This window comes from Typha angustifolia, chromosome 2 (assembly GCF_048772165.1).
Source record: "Typha angustifolia cultivar Huaian chromosome 2, ASM4877216v1, whole genome shotgun sequence".
NCBI lineage: Eukaryota > Viridiplantae > Streptophyta > Magnoliopsida > Poales > Typhaceae > Typha > Typha angustifolia.
Window position 1 is genome coordinate 373,026 of NC_133240.1, and position 19,692 is coordinate 392,717.

Below are 19,692 nucleotides of genomic sequence, written 5' to 3' on the forward strand. Positions count from 1 at the left end.
TCGTGTTTCGTTTGTGGCTAGGGTTGTCAAGCTCGACGAGCGGCTCGGTCTCGACTAGGTTGAAGCTCAAGTCTGGCTTGGCTCGGTCAGAGCTGAGCCGAGCTTGAGCCACTAAATCAGCTCAAAATTAATATCGAGCCGAGCCGGCTCACTCAAGCTCGAGCCGATAGGCTCGGTAAGGGTGCTGCCTCCTCCTCCTTCTTCTTATTCAGCAGCGGTGCCGTGGCTACCGCCTCCTCCTCCTTTGGTAGCAGTAAGCCACTACGGCTACTGCCTCCTTCTTCAGCAGCGGCAAGTCGCCGTAGTGCCGCTTCCTCCTTCTTTGGCATCGACAAGCCATCATGGTGCCCTACCACCTCCTCTTCCTTCTTCAGCAGGGCAAGCCGGCCCTTCCTCCTTTGATAGCGGCAAGCCGTCGCGGTGTCCCGTCTCCTCCTCCTCTTTTTTTTTCCTTCTTCTTCTTTTGCAGCAACGGTGTTGCTGCTGTCGCCTCCTCCTCCTCCTTCAGTAGCAGTAAGTTGCTGCGGTGCCGCCACCTCCTCCTTCGGTAGCGACAAGCCGCCATGGTGCCCCGCTAGCCCGCTTTCTCCTCCTCCTTCTTCGACTCGGCTTGAGCTCGATTTGACTTGGTCCAGTTTGATCTGGCTCGACTTGAATGAGGCTTGATGATATTCTCATTTCAGTCTCGAGCTTGGTTTGGGCTTGTGGCTCGAGTTGAGTTGAGTCGAGTCTGAGCCCAATTATAAGGCTCGAAATTAAGCATCAGCCTTACACCCCTATTTGTGGCATGGTGAATCAACTAAAGCCGGCAACGTAAGGTGCATCGCCACCGATTGCCGACTCGTTTACAAACACCGAGTGTTCGTCATTGCTTGCCCTCTTCCTCCTCCGCAGGTTAACCGGCTCCTCTCTCTCTCCACCCCCATCCCTGCACCACCACCCGGACAGCAAGTGAATCTAGGGTTTCGGAGGGAGAATTGAGACCGGAGAAAGGGGCGACAGGAGATTAAGATGCAGGAGGGAACAACGGGCGAGGTGCTCTACGAGATCCGTCGCCACGCGAGGAGATCTCTCTCGATCGACCCGTCTTGTCCGGACCAGGTTCCCATCTTCCTCCAAATTTTCGATATTTTGACTCCGATAAGTTCCCTATTTCCCCTCCCTAATTCCGCATTGGAACGGTTCAGACGGGCGAAGCATCGAATGGACGCGGCTTGCTATCCTATCTCTCGCTCCAAGGTTGTACAAGATCTCGAATTGATTCCTACAGAAGTGTTTCGACTTGTTAAAATGAGGTCAAGGTTTGATTCTTTTTTTTTTTAAAAAAAATAAACTTTTTTTGTTGTGTTCTGCGGAAGGTGTGAGCCGTCTTAAGGAGAGATGGAACGAGTATAATAGGCAGCGGCCATTTAAGAGAAGGATGTCTCTTTTCGTTTCACCAAATGGAGAACATTTAGCTGTAGCCGCTGGGAACCAGATTGTTATCTTGCACAGGGGTGATGACTACATGGAGCCATGTGGCGTCTTTACCAGTAAGTTTGTTTACATGATTGGTCTATGGATTAAAAATATAATGTATTTGGCAATAATTGTGATCAAAGCCTCTTCCTTGTATCAAATTAGGCAGTTGTATGTGTTCCAGTTCCTTCTTGATTATCTAATTGGCAGAACACTTTCACAATGCTGTCAAATTATTTAGTAATTGCTTAACACTTTACAAGTCAACAAAGGAAGTAATGAAAAATGACATTCTTTTTATATGTTACTCCTTTTTCCCCCTCGAAAAGGATAATGTACATCTGAGGTTTTGCTAGAAACTAATTTATTGCAACTGTTAGAGTGTAGACATGGATATGCCTTCTTGAATGTGCCTCTGTGGCTTGAATAACAAAATCTCTCTCTCTCTTAAAAAAAAAAAACTTTGTAGCACTTTTTATTTTATTTCCATATGTGCACCTAAAAGTACATAAAGGAAAAACAACCAGTTGTTAAGATTGCAAGAATCTATCTCAGGGAGGATGTCTAGGTTCTTCTTTGAAACCACAACCAACTTCATTAAGGCAGAGGTACTGTCTCTTTGGTTTTCTTGACAAGATTCTCACAATTTTACAGTTGTCCCAAAATTAACCAGAATTGCTTTCTCACTGAGTAGGCCTTGGTTATTTTTATCTGTAAATTAAAGTTAGCCAATTTACTACCATGGGATTGAGTTGTAACCAGTGGCTTTTATTTTCCTGCCATCCTAAGTTGTAATCCAGATAAAGATTTTATTTTTACACGGAGAAATCAATATTTTGAGCCAGTAATGTTGTGTTTAGAAATAGATTCAATGTGCAATTTACTTCAGGTTGTAAGCTTAGATGACTTATTTTGATTATATATATGTTTTTTTGGACATACAATTTGTAAAAATAAATTAATAGCTTAATATTGACTTGGTTGTCATTTGATTTTGAATCAGATAATGATCGACTGCCAATTTTTACAAATGGAGCTTGGTTGGAACCTCAGGGTATCCTTGGTGTTGTTGATGACATGAGTAACATTTACTTTATTAAAGCAACCGGGGAAGAAATAACGAGGAGAACTAGGAAGCAGTTAAAGTTGTCCGCTCCAATCATTGACATGATTGTGCAGGACAACAACAGTGACACAGATAAATTATCTTTGTAAGTCTTACAACCTTACAAATTGAACATTTTTTTCGTTCTTATTGCTTTTACTGAGAAATCTTGTTCTATAGTAATAGCTCTTGCACAAATTAGTTTGCTTGATTTTATGTGATGAAACAAGTTAAGATTTTGACAGGTCTGGCTTCTGCATTTTTACCACAGATGGTTCAGCTCATCAAATTGATGCCACTCAAGAGCTTGATCAATGTATCCATCCAATTCCCACTTCAAGTAACCACATGACAAAGAATGGACAATTCCCTCGTACTGTGTCATGTGTGGACTTCCATCCAGATCTTTCTTTGGTTGTTCTTGTTGGTGATTCTAATGTCTCATTGAGCTCCAAAGACTATTCTGGTAAGTTCCTGCACTGAAACTTTTTCTACTATCCAACCCTTTTGGCAGCATTATGTCACCATATTTTTCACCACATGTGCATAAATGCTGTAAGCATGCAGGCCTATATACACAAACTTTTGTAAGCTTCTGATTCTTTTCCGCAGGAGCCTCTTTCGTATATCTGTTTCATATAACCCCAAATTCGGAACTCAATCTTATGTTCTGTGGTCCTGAGCTTAAAGGTTTATTTTTGTCCCCCAAAGGTCACAGAGGTCCCTTTGCATCTCCTAAAGTCACAATCTCACCACAGGGCAAGCATTTAGCTGTGCTGGATTTGATTGGGAATATTGATGTTCTTAAGCTTGATGGTGAGCTGTATTCTCTTTCTTTTTATTCTTTTCCTGACAAGCAGTTTGCACACATGCCCAACAATTCGATACTTGAGAAGAAGAATTTGCTGGCTGATAATGTTGATGTCAGTTGGTGGACAGATCGTATTCTTGTGTTAGCAAAGAAGAGTGGTAGTGTTATTATGTACGATATCATAAATGGAACAAGCATTTCGGTGAGTGATCCCATTTTTTCTATGCCAATTATAGAAAGAGCTAAGCATCGTCAAGGATTTATTTTTGTCTTGGAGGCTACGACATCAGAAGAAATGGAGAATGTAGGGAATAATATAGAACACATTCAGCCTGTCAGTTTTGGTAACTATATTCCCCCAACTCCTGGTAGATACAGCTGGAATTTAATTTCTTTTACTGAGGCATCTATTTCAGGAATGTACACAATTTTGATCAATAATAAAAAGTACCAGGATGCACTGGGATTTGCCTCCCGTTATGATCTGAACACTGATGAAGTCTTCAAAGCTCAATGGTTGCATTCAGATCAGTGCATTGCTGAAATAGATCTGTACCTATCAAAAGTTAAGGATCAGACATTTGTCTTGTCAGAATGTGTAAACCGAGTAGCACCTACCGAAGCTGTTTTGAAGGCTTTAATTTCATACGGTCTTCGTATCACCGACCAGTATAAATTTTCAGACTCAGATGACAAAATACAGAGCTCAATCTGGGAGTTTCGAATGTTAAGGCTTCAGTTATTGCAGTACAGAGATTGGTTGGAGACATTTCTGGGCATAAACATGGGAAGGTGCATAATTTGTCTTCAAGCTTCTTTAGGAATGTATACTAGTATGCTGTTAGATAAGACATTTTTAGTACATTATAAGGAATTGTTCTGTTTAGCTCTTATATGTGGCAAGCCCAAAATTGATTTCCAATCCAACCAGCAGTTCTACATAATACTCTTTATCTGCAGTCTTTGAAAACTTAAGCTTTCTGTTAATATACTATGTAGATGTTTCAGAAATTATGTGGTTAGTTTCTCGCTTGCCTGTGTCTGCGAACCAATTTTCTTGGACATTCCTCTCAAATGAAGCTGAGGATCAACTCACATCTACTTATTTCTAGTTCTATGCTAGGTGTATATCCAAAATAATTGGTAAAGATGCTACTTCAGAAGTTCAAATAAGTTTATTTGTTTCTGGAAATAGTTTTGAAATTATGGCACTATGTCACTATTATCATTCATGAACGAAGCTGGCATTATAATGAAATATGGCTCTGTTGCTTTTGTACCCATCTTGTTGAATTTGCTTCCAAATTTGATAGTTCTAACAAATGCTCCTGATTGTAGAATTTACCAAGAGAATGTAATATAATTTACCGGACGATTTGCTAGAGCTTATATTTTTAATCATTCTGCTACATGCCCTTGGAGCCAAAGTGAGATTTTTTGCATTTCTGTGCACCTTAAACAGGAAAAGTTTCTCTTTATGTATTTTTGCTATTGAATGGTTTTCACTTCTTCTCTCATTTTCTGTCAAAATATAGAATTTGGTATCTTCGCGGATTTACTTTAAAGATGTGCCTGATTCTTTATAATTTAAAGATGTATCTTTGTATCTTCCCTACTCATCTCACTTGTGAAATCAAGGGGACTTTTTTGAAGGTTGTTCCTTAACAGTTCATTTTCATGTGAACAAAGCATTTAAATGATTCTGCATGAAATATTTGTTGAATTCCTGCAAACAAGCTATGCTCCAGTTGTTTTGACACCACATTCGATGGAGTTTCTCTTTGGCTTATTGCTTAGAAAATATCCTATGCCCACTACTATTTTGCCTTTTATAGGTTCAATTGAGTTTCTCTTTGGCTTATTGATAGATATTTCTTATGCCCACTATTCTTTTGCTTATTATAGGTTTTCGCCACAAGAGTATACCAAGTTCCGATCTACACCTCTCACTGAAACTGCTCTTGTTCTTGCTGAAAGTGGAAAAATTGGGGCCCTTAATCTGCTTTTCAAGCGCCATCCATATACTGTTTCTCCAAGTGTTTTAAATATTTTATCGTCTATCCCTGAGACAGTTCCTGTTCAATCTTACTCCCAGCTGCTACCGGGGAAGTCTCCTCCTGGTACCGTTGTTTTTAGAGATGGAGACTGGGTAGAATGTGAAAATATGGTTTCTTTTATAAACAAATTGCCAAACATATCTGAAAAAATTTATCAAATTAAGACAGAAAATATATTGAAGTACTCTGTGGGCTTTGTTTGGCCATCTGTTACTGAACTTTCTAATTGGTACATGGGTAGAGCTAGGGAAATTGATAACTTAAGTGGGCAGCTGGACAATTGTCTTTCTTTGGTGGAATTTGCATATCAGAAAGGTATCATGCAGCTGAGGCAGTTTCGTGATGACATCTCATACTTACATCAGCTCATCTATTCTGATGAATCAGTTGATGATTTCACAATGAATCTTGTCACATGGGAACAGTTACCTGACTATGAAAAGTTCAAAATTCTGCTCAATGGATTCAAAGAAGATATGATAGTCCAAAGATTAAGGGAAAATGCTATTCCTTTTATGCAAAAGAGGTATTCTGGATCTTTAGATTTTGGAGATGGACATAATGAAACATTTGTTGTCAGATGGTTGAAGGAGATTGCTTCGCAAAATCAATTAGCCATGTGTTTTGCAGTTATTGAAAATGGATGTGGAGATTCACCAGTTGATGGTCTCTTCAAGGATGAGGTGGAAATAATAGAAACTGCGCTTCAATGCATATATTTATGCTCTGCTACAGATCAGTGGAATATGATGGCATCCATTTTGTCAAAGCTTCCACGGATCACCCTAACAGAGAAATTTTTTGATGCTAACGAAGATTCCGTTCCCAAGTATGCAACACAGGGTTTTGGAACTCCCAAAATTTTAAATGCCAACATTCAACATGAGAAATCAGAAATGCTGGCAAGTCCCATCAACTCCCATAATGGAAATTTTGTTGTAGATGATTCTGGTGAGTCTGCGAACCAGCTTGATATTGGTGTAACAATTGATCAGTTGACGAAGAGGATTAGAGTTGCAGAAGGACATGTAGATGTTGGAAGGTTGTTGGCATACTATCAGGTCTGTGAAATCTTTCTGTGATGTAGCAAAAAGTTTTGTTTGGCTTCCATGGGGCTCGTGTGTATATATATATATCTCATTTCCCTAGTCATATACAATTCTTTCTTTAGCTTTAGATATATGTTTGATATCTTTTTGATATACACTACAATTATCCATACAAGAGCTACTCAACAAGCGAAGTATAATCAAAAGTATGACTACCATACTCCTTGTGGTTCTTTCTATTCTGTTGATTGGAGTGATTAATCTTTTTAATGCAAGCATGTTGCTGAAAAAAATCATGCTCATACTACAATCTTAATTATTGTTAGAAGTGTTACCATGCTGATATGTGTCAACCGGCACATATTGACTAGTACTTTGTTAATAATGTATGACAAAATGCAGAGGAGAAAATTACCACACCTACTATGTTGACTCATTGCAAGTTGCATTGATCTGCTGTAACCGCTGTGGTAAAACACCATTTGACAAAGGGTACATTTTATTGTGAAATTAGCTTCAGTGTCTTTGCCTGGTATGGTATAATCTGATACTGATTCTTCCAGTAGTTTACTGGCTCATTCTTGTAGTTTCTTGTGGCATTCAGTTACCTGAAAAGGTTACTTGGTGGTTCATTGTCGCACTAAGGATAAACTTTCAAAACCTTGTGGTCATTCAGTTATATAATATTATTAACTATTAAGTGCATAGTAGTCTATAATCTGTCCTGTCTAATTGTGCAGGTCCCGAAACCATTAAATTTCTTCCTGGGTTCTCAATCAGATGAGAAGAATGTGAAGCAGCTTCTTCGACTTGTTCTGTCAAAATTTGGCCGGCGGCAGCCTAGATCAGATAATGATTGGGCTAACATGTGGCGTGATATGCAATGTTTTCAGGAGAAGGCGTTTCCATTTCTTGATTCTGAGTATATGCTAACTGAATTTATTAGAGGGCTTCTAAAAGCTGGTAAAATTTCACTTGCAAGGAACTATCTTAGAGGAACAAGCTCAATTACTTTAGGTACAGAAAAGGCTGAAAATCTTGTGATTCAAGCAGCAAGGGAATATTTCTTCTCAGCTTCCAGTCTATCTTGCAATGAAGTGAGTATTCTGCAAAATCTTCTTTTTGCATATGTTGATTATTCAGTAATATTTTCATTCTATTTTCATGTTTCTGTATGCTGTTGCTTTCTTTTATAAGTGCCTATAATTTGAGGATGTCTTCCATTAGGTAGCAGCATATTCTAGACAAATTCTATATCTACTTTGTTCAATCATGACTATCTAATTGAAAAGAAAGGGTCATGAAGTGTCATGTGCAGCTTCTGGAAGGGTGTGGACATGCAGTGTGTAATACTTTCAGCTTGCAGGGTCCTTCCGGTTTTGTTCATCTTATATTCTTCTGTTTAGAGCTGATGCTTCATTGTGCCTTTCCATTGGATGCTTATACATGTGTTTGACACAACATAATGCTTTCTTGGAAATGTCTAAAATAAGAATTCTAATGACTGCGTTCTGTATGAAGAATAAGATATGCTTTCCTAGTGAGAGGTTAGCATGATCTACTTGGCATATTCTAGGGTATAAAAGATAGCGACATTATAAGCCTAACAGATCACCTTCACTCTTAGGATTAACTTTAACTTTAACTTCTGTGGCTCCACCTAAATAGCCACACTCCAGCTCAAGTACAACATTCTCTGAATGCATATGTTGTCTAATGGATTGACATATTATTTAGTTTAACCCTTAGGTGTGGACTGAACTACTCATCCAGTCACCCTATTCCCTTTCCATCTATAAAAAGTGAAAACAAGTTCATATTTGACATGCTGAGATTCTTGGTTCATTCACGTTACTTTTTAAACATGGACCAACATATTTTCTCTAAAGTACATAAATGCTAATATTTATGTTTTAAAACTAATTTATGAATGAAGAATAATAAATGTTAGTAACTTGGTATCTCTAATCTCCCTTGATTGCTTTCTAATATGTCTTCTGTCCTTTATAGCTGTAATCACCTTTTGATGTACACATTTCATTGTTTACCCTATATAGACATCCGTCTATAATAGGTTCACCAACAATAATGATGCTGAGCTTCGTGATAAATCTAAAATGAGATGTATTATTTTGTTTAGATAGCTATATCTTGCAGCTATTGCATGTATAATGGGAGTATGCTGACAAGCTCGATGTTCTTGTTCACTGAATTGCCTTTGCTTCTAATTTAGTCGCATGTAGAATGGCAATTTTGTATTAGATACCTGTCTAACCAGGATTTCCTGGGAAAGTATGCCAAAAAAAGAAAATATCATAGGCAAAGTTGTAAGATAATGAGGATTTTTGGTTTGTTGTGAGGATCTTGATCAGAATTTAAGGGTAAACCTATATCAAACAGCACCATTATGTTATCTTGAGATCCATATCGAGCTGATGCAATAGCACTTACCTGGCATAGGAGGCACAAAGCTACAAATAATACAATTACCTTTACTGTGCTGACAAGCTGCTGAATTTTGTGACTATTCATTGAGCATCACAAGTGCCTGCACTTGGGTGTTTTCTTCATTGATGGTCTAAATCTTTCTTTATTGATAATCTAATGCTCCTAGAAGTATTAGCAGATTTGTCAAAAATATCCATCTATTTTATGATCTATTATTTTTGTCACGACCCAAAATAGAAATCATGACCGGCCATGTATCCCAACAGGCTTGAGATACACGGAATCTTAACTAATTATCCATAATATAGTGAAACTCAATTTATTTAATAAGTTCAACTCAAAAACATTCAAAGACATAAAATATCCAAATTATACAATTTTTTTTTCAAATATTACTAAATCGTTATTTAACTTTTTAATTCGAAACTAAAAACCACTATTATAACTAAAGATGTAAAGGCCTAAAATTGTAAGTGGAGGTAGAGTTCCAGTGCCTCTGTTCATTCGCCACGCTGACCAACATTTGAAATATAAAAAGAGTATAATGAGCTAACAACTTTAGCTTAGTGAGTAAATACACTCAAAAGCTAGTAAATTATTATTTATCTAATATGAGATATTAACCGAAACTCAATAATTAAAATAATAGCCAGCAACCTCATGATACGAATAAAAAGCATAAGCCACAAAGAGGCAATTAACAAGCTAATATCATGCGTCATTTCATTATTCAAATTTTCTCAATCTCAATAATGTCAAACCTATTCAGGAGATCTAGGATCCCTGATATTGATTTTATTAAAACAGAATCCAATCCCTTTATTAAATGGATCGGGTCTAGGAGATCTAGGATATTCCAAATCCAGTTACACCCCTAGATCAAAGAAGCAGGTGACTAGTTATGCTACATGCAGTTTACACAGAGGAGAACATAAGAGAGATTTCAGGATAGACTGGTTCGATAGGCCGTGGTCAACGAGAACTAAATATAGTCAAACGTAAATTACTAAGCTTCATCAATTGAAATACATGGCAAAAGTAATGTTCTAAGGTGCTTCTTCACACTTATTACTTATAGTGGAATGACCTTTTTTGTTATTGTATCACCATATTATAATTTAACAATGACTATCTGACTAGCAGTTTTGCAATTCTAATTATCTTAGGATTTTCAATCTCTTAACTTGCTTGAAGTGATTCATAAGATTTTAATACTTTATATTTTATATTTAGTAAGAAATGGTTGCAAATATGTTGGAGAGATACATGGTTATAAGTTGCAATTTTGTTAGTCTCGCTTAAGAATAACATGAGTAACTTCGATAAGGTAAGTAGTATTTTCTTTTCTGCGCGATGCGGAAGTGCAAATGATTTTTTTAAATAACTTGTGGAAAATATTAGGGAAAGAATCGTATTACTTCTATGTTTTACAAGAGTATCTGGCTATAAGTGATAATTTATAGAGAAGGAGTAACTAGCAAGAAAAAGAAACCCTATATTTGAGAATCCCTTATTTTCTATAATCAGTTTCCTAAACTTAAGGGAAAAGATATTTACACAATCCCTTATTTTAAACGACCACCAATCAAGAGATTCAATCTTTATTTTCCCCTCAAGCTGGTGAATAGATATCCTTCATTCCCAGCTTGGAAATTAAATCTGAGAATGTGACATTGTTGAGTCCTTTTGTAAGGACATCTGCCAATTGACCTCCAGTGGGAATATAAGATGTGCAAATTAATCTGCTTTCTAACTTTTCCTTGATGAAATGCCTGTCTATCTTAATGTCCTTAGTCTAGTCATGCTGCACTGGATTGTGTGCAATGTTGATTGCAGATTTATTGTCACAGTAGAGTCTCATTGGTCCACTCCATTTAATCTTTATGTCTTCCAAAATGATCTTCATCCACAACAGCTCACATATACCCTGTGCTATTGCTCTAAACTCTGCTTCTGCACTAGATTGTGTTACAACATTTTGCCTTCTGCTTTGCCATGTTACTAGATTTCCTCCTAGGAATGTACAATAACCCGAAGTCGACCATCTATTTACTAGAGATCCTGCATAATCAGCGTGTGTATAGGCTTCAAGGACTAGTTCGGAGTTTCTTTTGAACATTATCATCTTCCCAGGATTAGCTTTCAAGTAGTGAAGTACACGATAGACATCCCGAAGATGAATCTTTTTAGGATTGTGCATAAGTTGACTAATGACACTCACAAAATATGCTATATTTGGCCAAGTGTGAGAAAGATAGATGAGCTTCCCAACTAGTCTTTGATACATCTCCTTATCTACTGCTCGTTCTTCATATGATTCTCCAAATTTGTGATTTGGCTCTATAGGTGTTGCAACCGGCTTGCTTGCGAGCATTCCTGTTTCCTTGAGAAGGTCAGTAACATATTTCAATCCCCAGTAAATCTTTCAATTTCCCCAAATCTTTAATCTTGAACTCGATAAAACATTGCTTCAAGCTTTGCTTCTCTTCTTCATCTCCGGCAACAATTATCTCATCCACATAAACTATTAAAGCCGTTACTCCCTCTGCAGCCGAGTGTTTAATAAAAAGAGTGTGATCCGCTTGAGTCTGCTTATATCTAGTAGCTGTCAACACTTTGGTAAATCTCCCAAACCAAGCACAAGGTGACTGTTTCGGCCCATACAAAGCCTTTCTTAACTTGCACAGCTTGTTTCCTTGTACTCCTCCAAATCCTAGTGGAATACTCATATAAATTCCTTCTTCTAGGTCCCCATGTAGAAAGACATTCTTCACATTATACTGTTGTAGTTCCCAATTATAGTTATCCGCCAAGGATAGCAGTATCCTCACAGTATTCACTTTCGCAACTAGAGCGAAAGTTTCATAGTAATCAACTCCACATGTCTGTGTGTACCCTTTGCAACTAACTTTGCCTTGTAAAACTCCAACAATTCATCAGCCTTGTATTTAGATAGAACAACCTCTTACACTCACTGCCTTTTTCTCTTCTTCTTTTTTTCCATGAGACAAAGCCTTAGATAAGTTGTTTGGAATAGAAATTTCATTCAGACTCGTAAGGAAGCTTTTATGGGCTGGTGAGAATTTTTTGAAAGACACAAAATGGGTGAGAGGATATAAAGGTCATTAGGCACGTTCTTGGGTTCCTTTCCTAATGACTATGGGCAAATCCTGGTCAATTTCTTCAAGTTCAAGGAGCCGGTGTTCTATAAATGGAACTGGAGTAAGGTCAGATACCATTATCTCATTCTCAAAAGATGGATTGGAGACTTGGAGTTGCATTGGATCAGAAGTTGGACCTTGCCTTCTCGAGTACATCTTCCTTCTCGAACCATTTATGGCTAAAAGTTCTATTACCTTCTGCAGGAGTCATAATAGGAGACACAACATGAGACACATGTTCACTTTGGTTGGACTCGGATACATAGGAGTAAGAGATTTTGAATGAGACACAGGAGACGAGTGAAGGAAGATTGAGAAGGAGAAAAAATCCTTATCTTCCATGATAGATGGCTCCCCTTGAAGATAAATTTTGGTGAAATAAGGTTTCCCTTCTATAGAGGTGACATCAGCTGATAGAGTTTCCTGGTGGGTGGATGAAAATACATGTAACCCTTTTGTGTGGATGAGTATCCTACAAGACATACTTGATAGCTCTAGGGTCTAATTTTCTCCGGTTGTTGCTGTGGATATGAACTAATAATGTACATCCAAATATTCTCAAGGTAAGATTGGTTGTAGCACTAATGTTGGGTAAGAATGTGGTGAGAACTTCCATTGGACTCTTAGACCCCAGACCCTGTGAAGGAAGTCTATTTATGATGTATGCAGACATAAGAATTGCTCTCCGACCCCCCCCCCCCCCCCCCCCCCCCCCTCCCCAAGTAGTGTTTAGGAGATGACCATTTTCTCTTTTAGTGACCCCATTTTGTTGGGGAGTATCAACACAGGATGACTCACGAATGATTCCCTCCTTTTGGAAGAAAGGAGACAAGACTTGATGAAATAGTCTCTTGCATTGTTAGACCTAAACTTTTTTATTTTACTACCAAACTGACTTGATGAAATATGCATTGGGAAACTATGTTTGTAAGTTATCTGAACTCCAAAATTAGCTGGGAACTACAATGTTTTATGATATTTCATCAATTTTCATCTCCATCTACACTGGAACTCCAAGTTTCAAAAACTTTTTGCTGTTGTTATTCTTAACTATTGTGGAAAGAGTTCTTGTCATTTAAAGTATTTAAGTCTGTGATAAAAAAAAGTCCAACATATCCAACTTTATGATCTTAGTCTGATGTTTCTGTTGAATGCGAGGACCCTTTCAACAACATAGATGAGCACGCATTAAAAGCCTTACCTCTGACTTACCTACTGTTGGTTTCTAAATCTAGGTTCTGATAATGTTTAGTTATGTTTGCCGTTAAATATTTAATATTCCATTTTTCACTGATTTTATTTAATTTGCAGATTTGGAAGGCGAAGGAATGCTTAAGTCTCTTTCCAAATAGCAGTGCTGTCCAGGCAGAGTCTGATATTATTGATGCTCTCACCATAAGACTTCCTGCCTTCGGGGTGACTATCCTTCCTATGCAGTTTAGACAGATAAGGAATCCCATGGAAATTATTAACATGGTTATTACCAGCCAAAGTGGTGCCTATCTTATTATAGAGGAGCTCATTGAAATTGCCAAACTTCTTGGATTGAAATCTGAGGATGATATAGCTGCTGTGGAGGAAGCTGTTGCTAGAGAAGCTGCAGTCGCTGGTGATCTGCAATTAGCTTTTGATCTTTGTCTAGTTTTGGTGAAGAAAGACCATGGAGCTATTTGGGATTTATGTGCGGCAATTGCTAGGGGTCCCCATCTTGACAATATGGAGACAAGTGCTCGTAAGCAGCTTATAGGTTTCGCTTTAAGCCACTGCGATGAGGAGTCCATTGGCGAGTTATTAAATGCATGGAAGGAGGTTGATATACGTGATCATTTTGAGAAGTTAATGACTTCAACAGGAATGAGTCCTCCAAATTTCTCTGTTCAAGGCTCCTCAATTATATCACTCCCTACTCATAGTGTTCAAGATATATTTGACCTAAGAGATAGCTCTGAACTTCTGAGACATGGCTCATATAATAAGAGTGGGAAAAATGTTCAAAATCACTTTAGTATCGTGAAGGAACTGCTTTCCAAAATTGCCACAGACTTGCCAACTGAAAATGAGGACATTTGGGAGTCCTTTTTGAGAGAAAATAAGAAAATCCTGTCTTTTGCTGCATTAGAACTCCCGTGGCTTCTGGAGTTATGTGAAAACAGAGAGTATGGTAAAAAAAATATTGCTACTGAAAAAATTCCTTCTAGGAGATATTGCATTTCAGAGAGGCTGCAAGCCACAGTTGGTATCCTATATTGGTTGGCTGTAAATGGCATTGCTCCAAAGGATGATCTGATCATCTCTCTTGCTAAGTCCATAATGGAGTCACCTGTCACAGAAGAGGATGATGTTCTTGGATGCTCTTTTTTGCTAAATCTAATGGATCCTTTCCATGGGGTGGAAATAATAGAGGAAGAACTTAAAAGAAGAGAAGTTTATCAAGAGATATACAGCATTATGAATGTAGGGATGGGATATAGTTCACTGAACAATGCTCAAAAAGGATGCTCTACTCCTGATCAGAGGAGGAACCTATTGCTGCACAAATTTCATGAAAAACTTGCATCATATAGTTCAGGTAATCTCCTATGATAATTTGTGATAGTCGCGATTCATTACACTCCACTGCCATTGCGTGTGCCTACTTTGTTGTGATAAGATGACTCTAGTGGACAGCTGTCCTGGTAAAGGTCTATATCTATACATATATGTACACACACACACACAAATATATATATTTATAGATATAGATATGTGTTTTAGTAGAATAAAGGGTGTCACTTAGATCGTTGGGTTGCCTCCTTTGATCCAAGTTTTTATGAGTTCTTAATCATGGCAACATCCTCTCCAGTCATAGGATTGCAACTGTGTACATCTAGCTTAAAGGACCATGTACACCAAGCTTTGAAGTCTCAGTTTCAGTTTCGGTCTCTCAAATATCTAAAAATTAAAAATAAAAAAAATAAAGAAGGAAATGTTTTGGAGTTTTAGCAGCTCAGGTTCTAGTCTCATTTGTTTTCTCTTTTGGCCCCCTCATCTAAGAAAAACAATAGGAATGATGGAAGTTTGTATTGAGCATTTAACAGAATGACATACCCCTCAAAGCAATTAGAATTTCTTGTGTATCAAGCAAATAATAGAGGCAGATGCGACTGGTGTTTTCTGCATTGGAGGCAACTAGACCAATCAAGATCTTGATATAGTCACACAAGAGAAAACCAAAATATAGATACCATGAAAGAAAATTATTTACGCTTAGGGTTGCAAGTGCTTTTTTGTTACTCAGTTATTACAGATTTCTAGCCAACTTCCAGCCATCTTAAAGATTCTCCACTGTATCAGCTTGCAGCAACGATACAATAGAGAGCTGAGAGACTAATAGTTAGCATTATTGTTTAACTTTCAGGTTGATTTGGGTGGGAAACAATCCCCAAAATTCAACCTAAGAAGCTAGAACCAGTTTATGGATTATAGATTTAGTCATTATTGTCATTTTTGGCATAGTTCAACCCCTGAAATGCGCACTTTATATATATATATATTCCATTTTCAAAATATATGCCCTTCTAGGTATTTTAATCATTCAGATCCATGGTAAATTTCCTTGTTTGTGCTTCTGAGATCTTGTGTTAAAACAATATCGTATAATTTTTAGTTTACAAACTTCCTTGATAGTATAATGCATGAAGATTTGGTTGTGGAACAGCTCGGTATTAGGAAAACAATGACTATGAAGCTACTTAATGTCACTAAGGCAGTTTATTATCCTGCACTTTTTTAATAGAACAAAGGCGTTGTTGACCTTTCAAGAATAAATACTCAGGTTTTTATCAGTTAAAAGATAAATCAGAAATTCTCCACTGACAAATTTTGATGATTTTGCTTTTCTTCTCTTCTAAGTAGATGAAGTGGACCATATGAACCAAGTGCAAAACACTTTCTGGAAGGAGTGGAAAACAAAATTAGAGCTGCAGAAACAGCTTGCGGACCAAGCAAGAGCATTGGAGCAAGTTATGCCTGGAACAGAAACTGCTCGATTTTTATCTGGGGACATCGATTATATTAGAAGTTCTGTTTTCTCCTTTATTGATTCAGTCAAGCTGGAAAAAAAACACATTCTTAAGGAAGCAGTAAAGTTAGCAGACACCTATGGCTTTCAACGCACTGAGGTCCCTCTCTCCCTCTCTCTCTCTCTCTCTCTCTCTCTCTCTCTCTCTCTCTCTCTCTCTCTCTCTCTCTCTAACTGTGTGTGTGCTCACGCATGCTTGTGTGTGTGTGTGTGTGTGTGTAGACACAGCACAGACAAATGTATACTCATGCATGTCCTCACACAGACATTGCACAAGCACAGAGGAACACAGAATCAGCAACATTATGTAGATAAATAGTTAGGCTCTTTCTTCTTTTGTACATTGGCTCTCATCTGTTTTCTCTTTTCTAGGTACTCTTGCGATTTTTCAGCTGTGCCCTTGTTTCTGAACTCTGGGAAAATCATGAAATTCTGGCTGAAATTTCAGAGTTCAGAGAGGACATAGTCAAATGTGCTAAAGGGGTCATCAATATGATTTCTTTATCTGTCTTCCCGGAAATTGATGGGCATAACAAGCAAAGGCTTTCCTACATCTACAGCATTCTTTCAGCCTGCTTCTTGCGTTTGGGAAGGATGGAAGATCCAGAATTTTTGACATACCTGGATAGAGGACGTACATATAGCGTTGAGACATTCCAATTTTACAAAGTTCTTGAGCAAGAATGCCAAAGAACAACCTTCATTGATGGACTAAATTTCAAAAATATTGCTGGATTAGATGATTTAAACTTTGAGCATTTCAATGAAGAAATCTGTAAGAACATCTATGAATCTACTGTGGAAGCTCTAGCTGATATGGTACAAGCCCTTGTAGGTCTCTATTATGACTCACAATCCAAGGGTCTCATATCGCGGGAGGGAGTCTACAAGCATCATGTTCTAAGCCTATTAGCATCTTTAGAAGGTCGAAATGAAGCAAGGTCAAATAGTATTACTCCTGATGAATTGCATGCACTCATAGGGGCAATTGAGCTAAACTATAATGGCTGCAAGAAATATGTTGGAGTCTTATCAGAATCAGATATATCATATATCATTGGGAGGTATTGCACTTTATGTTTTCCTTCTAATTTTTCACGTACCTTACCACATGAACCTGCATGGAGAGATTGTCTGAATGTGCTCATAACATTTTGGATGAAGCTTCTTGAAGATATTCCAGCAGAATCAGGTACTAACCAGCCTTTTGAAAAAACAGTCCTTTTTGATACAAATGGTCTGTTAAGTTGTCTGAAAGTTTTCAAAATTTTGGTGATGGATGAGAAGATCTCCATAAATCAAGGCTGGAAAGTTGTCTCCAATTATGTTAAACGTGGACTAGTGAATGGTTTGTCCACAGACGTTTCATCTTTTTGTAGCGCCATGATTTTTTCCGGTTGTGCTTTTGAATTAATTGTTGAAGCATATAATGGAGCTTTACATCCTGAAATTTCAAGTACAGAGACTGCTAAACCTGTGGATCTTTTGGAGCTGTATAGTGATATGACAGACACATATCTATCAGACATCATTGGGGAGTCCAAAGAGCACCAGTGTTTTCATAATCTGTTGTCATCTTTGAGCAAGTTGGCATATAACTATTTGGAAGATCTTAAGAAGATTAGAACTGAAATTTGGGAAAAGTTGAATAATTTCTCTGAGAACATGCAATTAGAGAGTCAAGTACGCGTCTATGCTTTGCAGCTAATGCAGTCCATCACAGGAAGAAACCTCAAAAGTCTTCCACCTGAGCTTGTTACAGAGGTTGAACCCTGGGAATCATGGGACGAGCCTTCCTGTGCAGGCACTACTATTTCTGCTGAAGGAGCTGCTGTATCTAGCAACGTTACAAGTTCTCTAGTTGCCCTTAAATCATCTCAATTGGTTGCACACATTTCGCCTTCTATAAAGATCACTGGGGAGCACCTGATGAATCTCGATTCAGCAGTATCTTGCTTTTTGCACTTATCGGAAAGTGTTTCTTCTATAGAGAATCTTAATGTTCTGAAAGCTGTTTTGGAAGAATGGGAACAGCTATTCTTTAACAAAATAAACCAAGATCAGAGCCAGGAATTATCACAAGAGTCAAACAACTGGAGCAGTGATGAGTGGGATGAAGGATGGGAAACTTTTCCAGAAGACATACTGACTACTGGTCCAAAGCAAGATGAGTCTATTTCAGTTCATCCCCTCCACAGTTGTTGGATGGAGATCATCAGGAAGCTCATTGAGCTTTCCAACCTTCGAACTGTGATGGAATTGCTAGACCAATCATTAGCGAAGTCATGCATATTACTGGATGAGGACGAAGCACAGTACTTGTTTCAGCTTGTGACTGGGATGGATTCCTTGATGGTTTTGAAATTGTTCCTGCTGCTACCATACAAAGGTCCACGTTCTGAGATCCTACATGTAGTCGAAAATAAATTGATAGAGGGAAGCATTTCTGGCACATCAAATCCAGATGATTATGAGCTTCTGGCACTCATATTATCATCTGGAGTCCTACATGACATTGCTTCTGACCAGTCCTACTGCAAGGTTTCCTCTTATATGTGCTATTTAGTAGGACATCTTGCTAGGATTTCCCAGCAAGATATTCTTAGACACTGGAAGGGTGAAGGAAGGCGGCAAAAAAGGGCATTACTCTTTGGCAGGGTTCTTCTGCCGTGTTTTATATCGGAGCTGGTCCTTGACGGCAATTATCTGTTGGCCGGGTTTATCATTTCTCAGTGGATGCACACTCATCCATCCCTTGGTCTGATCGATATTGTGGAGGCCAGTCTAAGAAGGTTTTTGCAGGGACAACTCCTCCAACTACAACATCCAGAATGTGGTGTGGATTCTATAGAGGTAGATCCTTGCACTTCCATATGTTGTACAATTTCAACTTTAAAGGGTAAGTTGATTACCCTGTTGCAATCTGCTTTATCAACCCTTCCAGATGATAGTCCAAAGTAGGAAATTTTTTTTTTGTACAGTGGTATTGAAATCGATAGTTGCATGATAAGAAATGGTATGAAATATATATGGGTGCAGTGACATTGTTCATTATATCAGAATGCCTCAATTATCGTTAACCAGGAGAGTAATGCGCTCCAAAATGATGAGCTTGCTACAGGAAACTACAAATTTTGCATTTGTAAAGGACTATTATTAGTTGGAAAAGTTCCACAAATGAGGAGGAAAGAAAGAAACCAAAGATTTTTTAGATACCTTCAAAATCTTTGTTAAACTACGGCCGAAAATGGCTGTTTAAATTATTCATCACTGTAATTCTGCTAATTTATTGTCTAAAATTTCGTATAAGATATATTTATTTGTCACCTTTTTCATCTTTCTTCAATTATCTCGGAATCATGGATATAGGTGGGGCAATCATTTTTTTTTATCCGGTTTATGATGAATTGAGAGTAAATATTTATAGCTTTTGTCTTTTATCTTCTATTAATCATTGATGAATATTCTAAGGTGATTATTATCCTTATTTTCTACGAAAAGCTAATCCAGGGTGCAGCTTAGCATATATTTTCTTGTTGCAAG

At 37.9% G+C, this 19,692-nt stretch overlaps 1 protein-coding gene across 3 annotated transcripts; it reads left to right on the forward strand.

Moving 5' to 3' along the window:
- Positions 1-948: 948 nt before the first annotated feature.
- On the forward strand, positions 949-19,478 carry LOC140768693 (MAG2-interacting protein 2). 3 transcript variants are annotated; one of them, XM_073109065.1, is made up of 11 exons: positions 949-1,101; positions 1,188-1,239; positions 1,359-1,532; positions 2,462-2,669; positions 2,809-3,029; positions 3,176-4,166; positions 5,280-6,492; positions 7,221-7,577; positions 13,401-14,658; positions 15,981-16,249; positions 16,522-19,478. In XM_073109065.1, exons 1-11 carry the CDS (start codon positions 1,012-1,014, stop codon positions 19,108-19,110), a joined length of 7,422 nt encoding a protein of 2,473 aa, XP_072965166.1. In that variant the 5' UTR covers positions 949-1,011; the 3' UTR covers positions 19,111-19,478. The 3 variants fall into 3 exon arrangements, with proteins under 3 accessions (XP_072965166.1, XP_072965176.1, XP_072965183.1); XM_073109075.1 differs by having other exon boundaries at positions 15,984-16,249; XM_073109082.1 differs by lacking the exons at positions 949-1,101; positions 1,188-1,239; positions 1,359-1,532 and having other exon boundaries at positions 2,533-2,669; positions 2,835-3,029.
- Positions 19,479-19,692: the final 214 nt, after the last annotated feature.